The sequence below is a fragment of the Ranitomeya variabilis genome, chromosome 4 (genome assembly GCF_051348905.1).
Source record: "Ranitomeya variabilis isolate aRanVar5 chromosome 4, aRanVar5.hap1, whole genome shotgun sequence".
In the NCBI taxonomy this organism is placed as follows: Eukaryota; Metazoa; Chordata; class Amphibia; order Anura; family Dendrobatidae; genus Ranitomeya; species Ranitomeya variabilis.
The window spans coordinates 177,969,929-177,983,237 of NC_135235.1; the positions used below are offsets into that span (position 1 = coordinate 177,969,929).

The 13,309-nt window shown below is 42.7% G+C and overlaps 1 protein-coding gene across 26 annotated transcripts in view; it reads left to right on the plus strand.

Moving 5' to 3' along the window:
• The window catches only part of KCNMA1 (potassium calcium-activated channel subfamily M alpha 1), a 1,075,276-nt gene that overhangs the window by 824,420 nt on the left and 237,547 nt on the right, over nucleotides 1-13,309 (plus strand). For all 26 annotated transcript variants that reach the window (XM_077259420.1, XM_077259433.1, XM_077259414.1 and 23 more), the window contains one exon: nucleotides 1,747-1,833. In XM_077259420.1, the coding sequence (XP_077115535.1) occupies nucleotides 1,747-1,833 (87 nt within the window). The remainder of the gene's footprint in view (nucleotides 1-1,746; nucleotides 1,834-13,309) is intronic.

A 13,309-nucleotide genomic window follows, 5' to 3' on the forward strand; every position in this document is an offset into this window, starting at 1 on the left:
TGCTGTCAGTTTGTGAGATTTGTGATCTGTAAACCCTAATCTCACAACATAATTACAAAGAATTAATTTAGCAAAATGTCGCTAAGGTGCTTTAGTGCCCTCTATGCATAGCTAAATCATATTTTCTATGTAAGATAGAACATAAAGAGAAATGTAAAGGGGTTTTCTGACCTTGTAGAAAATACAGAAGATTGTGTCTATATGCAGATAATGCCACCATAGCTGAGAAGAATTTGCTTTTATCATTACCTGGCACAGCCCACGCAGCACGGTTGTTTTCATGCTGCTAAGCATTGCAGATATTTGGATTACTAATGTAATTGACTCCAGTTCAACTCCCCGATAATTTGCCTCTATTTACCGTTGTTTACATACTCCTGTTTTACGAGGTGTCTTTACAAAGAAAACATTAAAAACCCATTTAGTCAAGCCGAGAATAGGTCAGTGTATGACCTTAAAAACTCTTGTTGATGATAGTTGGCTAGTGTAAATCTTCTGCTGGCTACCCAACGAATGAGCAGGACGCCTGTTTGTGTGGTGAGCTGATCAATTGTGTCCGCATTGAAAAAATCGGCAGCACATTGTCTCATGTAAACAGATTATGACAGAACTTTCGTATTAGCGATTAATATTCCCATTCTTGTCCTGAGGACACTTGTTGATGAGCCAGTAAACAAACACTCATTAATGGGTCCAAATTCACCTGGGTCTTTAGACATGGCTATGCTTATTGGACATTTCACAATCCACTGTTTTTTGGCCTCCTCCTCTGGTGACTGGAAAGTAAGATAAGGAAAAAGGTGGTAGTTGATATATCAAGCAGAGGACAACATTTCAGGGAATGGGAAGTAAACACATTTTCAAATTATGAAATGTAATAAAACAGGAGATAAAAACTAGGAGCATGGGCATGTGTCTGCAAGTCATATTGGCCTACAAGACATTTAAACTTTAAACATAAATACGTGATAAAATCCTCATTTAAACAATTAGCATACAATTTTTGAAGATCAGAAATCTCTTTAAATGCACTCACAATTGCTTTTTTAATTACATTTACCCTGTGTCCCACATTTGGACTTATCAAAACAAAATTTCCATATGTTTCCACTTTTATTCCATAAACCAGGGGTTCAGAAATAAAGTTTGATATATTTCATTCCAAGCTATGAGGTCAATACAAGACAGTTATTACTTCATAGACCTGACATAAAAAAGAGGACATGACCTAGCTCCAAAATGCAGCTTTCACTACTGCTTTTGTTTTTCATGCATTAAACAAATTCACCATTAACCCCCCTCTACAGATCCATATTGGATTGTTACTTTTTATCTTTTTCTGCTGATTGTAGTCAAGTTTGAATAATTTATATAACTCTGGTTCATAAAATGTGAAGCTAATATCATTTTTTATAAGACTCTATGCTAATTACTGGTACCTAAAATCACAATGACAATGACTGAGTCCATAAATGGAACAAATGTTATGAACACTTTGGTATTAATTTTGAGGTTCATTGTTAAAATCCTTCAAAATTTTTGTTATAGATATTTGCTATTCTAAAAGTGAGCCCAATAACTGATCACTCTCATTTTGTTGCCAGCTCAGATATTGTCAATTGTGGTTGTAAAGGGTTCTAGCTGGAGGGGATCATGAGTTTGTTCAACCAATGAATGGATGGTTAATGAACTCATAGCGAAACTCTGTTCTAAGCATGTTTTCACCACATTTTTACTTGTCCCCAGGATTATTATCAACCCAGGAAACCACCTGAAGATTAAAGAAGGTACGCTTGGATTCTTCATAGCAAGTGATGCCAAGGAGGTTAAACGGTAGGTTTATTACTGTTAGGCTTATTTCTTTTTTTCATATTGACTTGAATTATGTTGCTAAAGGATATATAGTTTTTTTACCATCTTAAAATAACCATTCTTACAACATGTCCTGTGGTAGATGAACCCACTTTCTGCAGAACTTTGTTGAAATATTATTTTTTACTTATGTTTTATGTGTTTTTGGTGCTAACTAATTTGATCTCATTGGAGAAAAACTGCAGAAAAAATGCTGAAAGAGTTGACATTTTTTTTTTGTTTAATCCCTTTCCGATGTTTGGTGTAGTAGTACACCCACGTCGGACTACTCCTATTTGGTGTGGGCTGGGGCACTGAGCCTGCACCTTTCCAGGCAAATGACAGCTGATATATACAGCTGACATGTGCCCGCAACAGCCACTGGTGAAATCGTGATCCACCCACGGCTGTTAACTAGTTAAATGCCGCTGTTAATCTCTGACAGCGGCATTTAACTCGCATTTACCAGAGTTGCGTCTCTAATCACACCCGTTGGTGACCCTGTTACATGATCGCACGTCATCACCGATGGGTCAACATAACAAAAAGAGGTCTACAGCAGACCTCTATGGTTGTCATTGCCTGTGGTCGGCGCTCATAGCAAGTGAACATTTCTGTTACACACAGGCAATCTGATCATCACCTGTGTGTAGCAGAGGTGATCAGATTATGGCAGCTTCTAGTCAAAAAATGTTCTTAAAAAAAAAATCTATATATAAACGTTCAAATTCCCCCTTTTGCCTCATTCAAAATAAAACAATAAAAGAAAGTCAAATATAAACATATTTGGGATCTCCGGGTTCAGTATCACCCAATCTATCAATGTAAAAAAAGAATTAACCCGATCGCTAAACGGCGTAACGAGAAAAAAATTTAAAACGCCAGAATTACGTTTTTTTGGTCACCGCGACATTGGAATAAAATGCACAATAAAATGCAATAACAAGTGATCAAAAGATTGTATCTGCACCAAAATGGTATCAATAAAAAAGTCAGCTCTGCCCGTAAAAATAAGCCCTCACCCAGCCCCACATCACGAAAAATGGAGATGCTACAGGTTTCGGAAAATGGTGTAATTTTTTTTTTTTACAAATTTTGGATTTTTTTTCACAACTTCAAAAAAAAAAAAGAACCTAGACATGTTTGGTGTAATGTAAGGACCTGGAGAATCATAACGGCAGGTCAGTTTTAGCATTTAGTGAACATGGTAAAAAAAAGCAAAAAACTGTGGAATTGCACTTTTTTGCAATTTCACCACACTTGGAATTTTTTTCCCCGTTTTCCACTACACGATATGTTAAAACCAAGTGTGTCGTTCAAAGGTACAATTTGTCCCACAAAAAACAAGCCCTCATATTGACCAAAAAATAAAAAAAAAGTTATGGTTCTGTGAAGAAGGGGGGCAGCAAAAAATGGAAACTCAAAAACTGAAATACCCCTGGTCATGAAGGGGTTAAAAAGCACACCACAGGTCAAGAAATACAAGGAAAAAGGTCCATTGTGTGATGCATATCTGTCACTATTCATCACAGCATTCTGTGTATGGTGCATGTTTGTGGAAAGTGCTGAGTTACTGCAGCAGCCCTGTCAGTTAGGAGGAGGCATGTGCAGAGTGTGACAGAGGGAGATCACTCCCGCTGCATTGTCATCGCAAGGTGCTGATGAGTTTCTGTGGCAATCGGGAGCCTAATAATGGCCTCAGTATCTGCAATATAGCTCAGCCTATCAGCTCCCAGTTTTAATACATACCTAAAAAGTTTATTTGTGAAAAAGAAAAAAAAAACTCCACAAAAAGTTGCATGTTTATATCGCCATGTTTATATTATAACTTGTCCTAGTTGTTTTTGTGAACCTTGCCTTAAAAATAAACAGTTATATGTATCCCAAAATGTTACCAATAAAAACTTCAGTTCATTATGTTAATAATAAGCTCTCTTACAGTTCTGCAAACAGAGAAAAGAAAGTTAGTGTTCTCACAATATTAGTTTTTAAATGATTTTCATGAGAAAACGTAACAAAAATGTATCAATAGGATATCACTGTAACAGGGGTGTAATGACCCTCTGCGATCGTGGGGGACCCACCCACTCACGTGAGCATTTATTTCAGCTGACCTGTCCTGCTGCACTGGGAACTGCACAATGAATGGAGAGGCAGTGCACAATGAATGGAGAGGCAGTGCACAATGAATGGAGAGGCAGTGCTCAATGAATGGAGAGGCAGTGCACAATGAATGGAGAGGCAGTGCACAATGAAGGGAGAGGCAGTACACAATGAAGGGAGAGGCATTACACCATGAATAGAGAGGCAGTGCACAATGAATGGAGAGGCATTACACCATGAATGGAGAGGCAGTAAACAATGAAGGGAGAGGCATTACACCATGAATGGAGAGGCAGGGCACAATGAATGGAGAGGCAGTGCACAATGAATGGAGAGGCAGTGCTCAATGAATGGAGAGGCAGTGCACAATGAATGGAGAGGCAGTGCTCAATGAATGGAGAGGCAGTGCTCAATGAATGGAGAGGCAGTGCACAATGAATGGAGAGGCAGTGCACAATGAATGGAGAGGCAGTGCTCAATGAATGGAGAGGCAGTGCACAATGAATAGAGAGCCAGTACACAATGAAGGGAGAGGCAGTGCACAATGAATGGAGAGGCATTACACCATGAATGGAGAGGCAGTACACAATGAAGGGAGAGGCATTACACCATGAATGGAGAGGCAGTGCACAATGAATGGAGAGGCATTACACAATGAATGGAGAGGCAGTGCACAATGAATGGAGAGGCATTACACCATGAATGAAGAGGCAGTGCACAATGAATGGAGAGGCAGTGCATAATGAAGGGAGAGACAGTGCACAATGAAGGGAGAGGCAGTGCACAATGAAGGGAGAGTGTTGTGAATTCCGTTCTTGGACTCCCTCGTGTGGTCATGAATGGTACTGTGGTGAGTTCTGTCCTTGGACTCCCTCTGGTGGCTTTGAGGGGAATTGCTGGTCCTTGAGGTTGGCTTTCTCAGCTGCCCTCGTTTATTGCTAGGCTGGCTTCTCTATTTAACTCCACTCAGATTGTTACTTCTTGCCAGCTGTCAATGTCTCAGTATTGGTTCAGATCTCTCTTGGACTTCTCTGATGACCTGTCTACTTCAGCAGAAGCTAAGTTCCTACTAGTTCATTTATTGTTGCTGTTTCCTGAATATGTTTCTTAGTATTGCTAAATTCTAGTCCAGCTTGCTATCATGATATTTCTTTGCTAGCTGGAAGCTCTGGGGGTGCAGAGTTGCACCTCCACACCGTGAGTCGGTGTGGAGGTCTTTTTGCACACTCTGCGTGGTTTTTGTAGTTTTTTGTGCTGACCGCATAGTTCCCTTTTCTATCCTCTGACTATTTAGTGAAGACTGGCCTCCTTTGCTAAAACCTGTTTTATTCCTGTGTTTGTGACTTTCCTCTTAACTCACAGTTAATATATGTGGGGGCTGCCTTTTCCTTTGGGGAATTTCTCTGAGGCAAGGTAAGGCTTATATTTCTATCTTTAGGGGTAGTTAGCTCTTAGGCTGTGAAGAGGCGTCTAGGGAGAGTTAGGTACGCTCCACGGCTATTTCTAGTGTGTGTGATAGGAGTAGGGTTTGCGGTCAGCAGAGTTCCCACTTCCCCAGAGCTTGTCCATATTTCTAGTTTAACCATCAGGTCATTCCGGGTGCTCCTAACCACCAGGTCCATAACAGTACAGCTGGCCCACAAAGTGTTAATGCATCTCAAAAGAGGGATAAGAGAAGTTCTGAACCCATTTTTTTTTCTTTGCAGTGTGTTTTGTTTCTCTTTTCCCCTTAACCTCTGGGTGGTTCAGGAGTCAGGTGTAGATATGGACATTTAAGGTCTGTCCTCTTGTGTGGATCAACTCGCTGCAAGGGTGCAAAGCATTCAAGATTATGTAGTTCAGAATCCGATGTTAGAACCTAGAATCCCAATTCCTGATTTGTTTTCTGGGGATAGATCTAAGTTTCTGAATTTCAAAAATAATTGTAGACTGTTTCTTGCTTTGAAACCCCGCTCCTCTGGTGACCCCATTCAGCAAGTAAAAATTATTATTTCTTTGTTACGTGGCGACCCTCAAGACTGGGCATTCTCCCTTGTGCCAGGAGATCCTGCATTGCTTAATGTAGATGCGTTTTTTCTGGCGCTAGGATTGCTTTATGACGAACCGAATTCAGTGGATCAGGCAGAGAAAATCTTACTGGCTTTGTGTCAGGGTCAGGATGAAGCGGAGGTATATTGCCAGAAGTTCAGAAAATGGTCTGTGCTTACTCAGTGGAATGAGTGTGTGCTGGCAGCGATTTTTAGAAAGGGTCTTTCTGAAGCCCTTAAGGATGTCATGGTGGGGTTCCCTACGCCTGCTGGTCTGAATGAATCAATGTCCTTGGCTATTCAAATTGATCGGCGTTTGTGCGAGCGCAAAGTTGTGCACCATTTGGCGGTATCCTCTGAGCGGAGGCCTGAGCTTGTGCAATGTGATAGGACTTTGACCAGAACTGAACGGCAAGAACACAGATGTCAGAATGGGCTGTGTTTTTACTGTGGTGACTCCACTCATGCTATCTCTGATTGTCCTAAGCGCACTAAGCGGTTCGCTAGGTCTGTCACCATTGGTACTGTACAGCCTAAATTTCTTTTGTCTGTTACTCTGATTTGCTCTTTGTCATCCTACTCTGTTATGGCATTTGTGGACTCAGGCGCTGCCCTGAATTTGATGGACTTGGAGTTTGCCAAGCGCTGTGGTTTTTCTTTGGAGCCTTTGCAGTATCCTATTCCATTAAGGGGAATTGATGCTACGCCTTTGGCCAAGAATAAACCTCAGTACTGCGCTCAGTTGACCATGTGCATGGCTCCTGCACATCAGGAGGATATTCGCTTTTTGGTGTTGCATAATTTGCATGATGTGGTCGTGTTGGGTTTGCCGTGGCTACAGGTTCATAATCCAGTATTGGATTGGAAATCAATGTCTGTATCTAGTTGGGGTTGTCAAGGGGTACATGGCGATGTTCCGTTGATGTCAATTTCTTCTTCCACTTCTTCTGAAGTCCCTGAGTTTTTGTCGGATTACCGAGATGTTTTTGATGAGCCCAAATCCAGTGTGCTACCTCCTCATCGGGATTGTGATTGTGCTATTAATTTGATTCCTGGTAGTAAGTTTCCTAAGGGCCGGCTTTTCAATTTATCTGTGCCGGAACATGCCGCTATGCGGAGTTATATAAAGGAGTCCTTGGAGAAAGGGCATATTTGCCCGTCTTCGTCGCCGTTGGGAGCAGGGTTCTTTTTTGTGGCCAAGAAGGACGGTTCTCTGAGACCTTGTATAGATTACCGCCTTCTTAATAAAATCACGGTCAAATTTCAGTACCCTTTGCCTCTGCTGTCTGATTTGTTTGCTCGGATTAGGGGGGCTAGTTGGTTCACCAAGATTGATCTTCGAGGGGCGTATAATCTTGTGTGTATTAAACAGGGCGATGAATGGAAAACAGCATTTAATATGCCCGAGGGTCATTTCGAGTATCTAGTGATGCCATTCGGGCTTTCTTATGCTCCATCTGTGTTTCAATCCTTTATGCATGACATCTTCCGAAAATATCTGGATAGATTCATGATTGTATATTTGGATGATATTTTGGTCTTTTCGGATGATTGGGAGTCTCATGTGAAGCAGGTCAGAATGGTGTTCCAGGTCCTTCGTGCTAATTCCTTGTTTGTGAAAGGGTTTAAATGTCTCTTCGGAGTTCAGAAGGTTTCCTTTTTGGGCTTCGTTTTTTCCCCTTCTACTATCGAGATGGACCCTGTTAAAGTGCAGGCCATCCATGATTGGACTCAGCCTACATCTGTGAAGAGCCTTCAGAAATTCCTGGGCTTTGCTAATTTTTACCGTCGCTTCATCGCTAATTTTTCTAGTGTGGTTAAACCTTTGACTGATTTGACAAAGAAAGGTGCTGATGTGGTGAATTGGTCCTCTGCGGCCGTAGAGGCTTTTCAGGAGCTGAAACATCGTTTTTCTTCGGCCCCTGTGCTGCGTCAGCCAGATGTTTCGCTCCCTTTTCAGGTCGAGGTGGATGCTTCTGAGATTGGAGCAGGGGCTGTTCTGTCTCAAAGAAGTTCTGATGGCTCTGTGATGAAGCCATGTGCTTTCTTTTCAAAAAAGTTTTCGCCCGCTGAGCGTAATTATGATGTTGGCAATCGGGAGTTGCTGGCTATGAAGTGGGCATTCGAGGAGTGGCGACATTGGCTCGAGGGAGCCAAGCACCGCGTGGTGGTCTTGACGGATCACAAGAATCTGACTTATCTCGAGTCTGCCAAGCGGTTGAATCCTAGACAGGCTCGATGGTCGCTGTTTTTCTCCCGGTTCGATTTTGTGGTCTCATACCTTCCTGGTTCTAAGAATGTGAAGGCTGATGCCCTTTCTAGGAGTTTTGTGCCTGATTCTCCGGGAGTCCCGGAGCCTGCTGGTATTCTCAAAGAGGGGGTAATTCTGTCTGCCATCTCCCCTGATTTGCGGCGGGTGCTGCAGGAGTTTCAGGCTGATAGACCTGACATTTTGTCCTGCGGAGAGACTGTTTGTCCCTGATAGATGGACTAACAGAGTTATTTCTGAGGTTCACTGTTCGGTGTTGGCTGGTCATCCTGGGATTTTTGGTACCAGAGATTTGGTGGCTAGGTCCTTTTGGTGGCCTTCCTTGTCACGGGATGTGCGTTCTTTTGTGCAGTCCTGTGGGACTTGTGCTCAGGCCAAGCCCTGCTGTTCTCGTGCCAGTGGGTTACTTTTGCCCTTGCCGGTCCCGAAAAGGCCCTGGACGCATGTTTCCATGGATTTTATTTCAGATCTTCCTGTCTCTCAAAGGATGTCTGTCATCTGGGTGGTTTGTGATCGCTTTTCTAAGATGGTCCATTTGGTACCCTTGCCTAAATTACCTTCCTCCTCGGATTTGGTTCCACTATTTTTTCAGCATGTGGTTCGTTTGCATGGCATTCCGGAGAACATCGTGTCGGACAGAGGTTCCCAGTTTGTTTCGAGGTTTTGGCGGTCCTTTTGTGCTAAGATGGGCATTGATTTGTCTTTTTCTTCGGCTTTCCATCCTCAGACAAATGGCCAAACCGAACGAACCAATCAGACTTTGGAAACCTATCTGAGATGCTTTGTTTCTGCTGATCAGGATGATTGGGTGACCTTCTTGCCATTGGCTGAGTTCGCCCTTAATAATCGGGCTAGCTCGGCTACTTTGGTTTCGCCTTTTTTTTGCAATTCTGGTTTTCATCCTCGTTTTTCTTCGGGGCAGGTTGAACCTTCTGACTGTCCTGAGGTGGATTCTGTGGTGGACAGGTTGCAGCAAATTTGGACTCACGTAGTGGACAATTTGACGTTGTCCCAAGAGAAGGCTCAACGTTTTGCTAACCGCCGTCGCTGTGTTGGTCCCCGACTTCGTGTTGGGGATTTGGTTTGGTTATCTTCTCGTTTTGTTCCTATGAAGGTTTCTTCTCCTAAGTTTAAACCTCGTTTCATTGGTCCTTATAAGATTTCTGAAATTCTCAATCCTGTGTCATTTCGTTTGGTCCTTCCAGCTTCTTTTGCCATCCATAATGTGTTCCATAGGTCATTGTTGCGGCGATATGTGGCGCCTATGGTTCCCTCCGTTGATCCTCCTGCTCCGGTGTTGGTCGAGGGGGAGTTGGAGTATGTCGTGGAGAAGATTTTAGATTCTCGTATTTCAAGATGGAAGCTTCAGTACCTGGTTAAGTGGAAGGGCTATGGTCAGGAGGATAATTCCTGGGTTGTTGCCTCCGATGTCCATGCTGCCGATTTAGTTCGTGCCTTTCATTTGGCCCGTCCTGATCGGCCTGGGGGCTCTGGTGAGGGTTCGGTGACCCCTCCTCAAGGGGGGGGTACTGTTGTGAATTCCGTTCTCGGACTCCCTCCTGTTGTCATGAATGGTACTGTGGTGAGTTCTGTCCTTGGACTCCCTCTGGTGGCTTTGAGGGGAATTGCTGGTCCTTGAGGTTGGCTTTCTCAGCTGTCCTTGTTTATTGCTAGGCTGGCTTCTCTATTTAACTCCACTCAGATCGTTACTTCTTGCCAGCTGTCAATGTCTCAGTATTGGTTCAGATCTCTCTTGAACTTCTCTGATGACCTGTCTACTTCAGCAGAAGCTAAGTTCCTACTAGTTCATTTGTTGTTGCTGTTTCCTGAATATGTTTCTTAGTATTGCTAAATTCTAGTCCAGCTTGCTATCATGATATTTCTTTGCTAGCTGGAAGCTCTGGGGGTGCAGAGTTGCACCTCCACACCGTGAGTCGGTGTGGAGGTCTTTTTGCACACTCTGCGTGGTTTTTGTAGTTTTTTGTGCTGACCGCATAGTTCCTTTTTCTATCCTCTGACTATTTAGTGAAGACTGGCCTCCTTTGCTAAAACCTGTTTCATTCCTGTGTTTGTGACTTTCCTCTTAACTCACAGTTAATATATGTGGGGGCTGCCTTTTCCTTTGGGGAATTTCTCTGAGGCAAGGTAAGGCTTATATTTCTATCTTTAGGGGTAGTTAGCTCTTAGGCTTTGAAGAGGCGTCTAGGGAGAGTTAGGTACGCTCCACGGCTATTTCTAGTGTGTGTGATAGGAGTAGGGTTTGCGGTCAGCAGAGTTCCCACTTCCCCAGAGCTTGTCCATATTTCTAGTTTAACCATCAGGTCATTCCGGGTGCTCCTAACCACCAGGTCCATAACAGGAGAGGCAGTGCGCAATGAATGGAGAGGCAGTGTGCAATGCATGGAGAGTCAGTGCGCAATGAATAGAGAGGGAGTGCACAATGAATGGAGAGGCAGTGCACAATGAATGGAGAGGCAGTGCGCAATGAATGGAGAGGCAGTGCACAATGAATGGAGAGGCAGTGCACAATGAATGGAGAGGCAATGCATAATGAATGGAGAGGAATAACACAATGAATGGAGAGGCAATGCGCAATGAATGGAGAGGAAGTGGCAATGAATGGAGAGGCAGTGCACAATGAATGGAGAGGCAGTGCACAATAAATGGAGAGGCATTACACCATGAATGGAGAGGCATTACACAATGAATGGAGAGGCAGTGCGCAATGAATGGAGAGGAAGTGTCAATGAATGGAGAGGCAGTGCACAATGAATGGAGAGGCAATGCATAATGAATGGAGAGGCAGTGCCCATGATCTTCAGAGACCCAAGTCTAAGGATTGGTGGGTGCCACGGCAGTCGCACCTATAGCGATTGGAAAGTTATCGCCTATACTTGAGATTGGAGATAATGTTCAAGCTTGAGAACACCCCTGCAAGGATTATAGTTAAGTAGCAAAATTAAGTAACACAGGGGTGGGGGTATTAAACTGCCCTCCTTGATTGCAGTGCGTGAAGAATTAAAAAAACGACTGTAACATTAAGGTGGCGTTACTGCAGCATATCACAGATCAATCAATTCAAGGTTGCACAAACGCTGCAGGTACAGTACCTCCCTATGTCATTTCAATCTGTGGATAATTATTTTCAGACTTAAACTATTGTTCCCATTTTCATTATGTGTTTCAGCACTGCAGTAGTACACCATAATCAGATTTAGCCCTTTTTTAACCCTATGTGGAATAATATGTTTACTCTGACCACTATTACTATGCTGCAAAAGCCTAAAACGGCACTGTTTGACCTGCCCTCATCATTTGTAGTTCCTGCTATAGCCCCCATGATTGGTTGTACTAGACACAGTGACATGATGTCGGACATTATGGGAAAGCTTGTCTAGCCATGACTGACTGTTGGCATGATCTCTGAGTTTTCAAAAGTGTTTGAAATGGCACCGGGGCTTTTTTTTGGCCAATGTTTATGAATCAAATCATAGATTATTTTAACCCCTTACCGACATCAGGCATAATAGTACGCCGATATCGGTGTCCCGCCCTATGATGTGGGCTCCAGTGGTGAGTCCACATCTTTCTGGGGACATGTCGGCTGTTTTGAACAGCTGACATGTGCCTGCAATAGCCGCGGGTGGAATCGCAATCCACCCATGTCTATTAACCAGGTAAATGCTGCTGTCAAACTCTGACAGCGGCATCTAAATCGCACTTCCAGCCATTGGGCCGGAAATAAGCACACCGGTGACCCCGTCACATAATCGCAGGTCACCAGTGTGTTAGCATGACAACCTGAGGCCTCTTGGTTGTCAGTGCTGGCCAGTGGTTGGTCATAGCAAGTCAGTAAATCTGCTATATAGTAGCGATCTGAACATCTGCCTTTATCAGGCAGAGCCGATCGCGCTATGGCGTCTTCTAGTCTCCCATGGAGTCTATTGAAGCATGTCAAAAGTAAAAAAAAATGTTTTTAAAAATCTAAAAAAATTAAAAAATATAATATATTCAAATCACACCCCTTTTGCTCCATTCAAAATAAAAATAAAATAAAAAATGAAATATACACATATTTGGTATTGCTGCATTCAGGTTTGCCCGATCTATCAATCAAAAAAAAGGATTAACCTGATCGCTACATGGCGTAGCGGAAAAAAAAAGTCAAAACGCCAAAATTATGTTTTTTTGGTCATAGTGACATTGCATTGAAGTGCAATAATGGGTGATCAAAAGGTCGTATCTGCACCAAAATGGTATCAATAAAAACATCAGCTCGGCGCGCAAAAAATAAGCCCTCACCCAACCCGAGATCACGAAAAATGGAGACGCTACGGGTATCGGAAAATGGCGCAATTTATTTTTTTTTAACAAAGTTTGGAATTTTTTTTCACCACTTAGATAAGAACGAACCTAGATGTGTTTGGTGGCTGTAAACTCATAATGTCCTGGAGAATCATAATAGCAGGTCAGTTTTAGCATTTAGTGAACCTAGTAAAAAGGCCAAACAAAAAAGTGTGGCATTAGACTTTTTTTTTGCAATTTCACCGCACTTGGAATTTTCTTCCTGTTTTCTAGTACACACCATGGTAAATCCAATGATGTCATTCAAAAGTACAACTTGTCACAAAAAAAACAAGCTCTAACATGGCCATATTGACAGAAAAATAAAAAAGTTATGGCTCTGGGAAGGAGGGGAGCGAAAAACAAAAGCATGAAACTGAACAAAGCTCCAGGGGTTAAGGGGTTAAGGGGTTAATATGTTCTTACTTTGCAACATTTTGTCCACCCTGCCTAAAACATTAGCATAGTATTGCACTGAACTATTGTCATTTGAGTTTTGTATACTTTTTTAGAAGAACAGGGAATTACAGTATCATTTAAAAGTTGTGAACTTTGGAGTTTCGGTATCTTATTTAGTGGCTCTTGCTCGGGTTTAAGAGAAAACTTGTGCACATGTTGAAATAATAATAACTTCCACAATTGGATGTGTGTAAATAAAATGTCCCAGTGCTGAGATAATCTTATAGATGGCCCCTGCTTTGTACTCCTTTGCTTT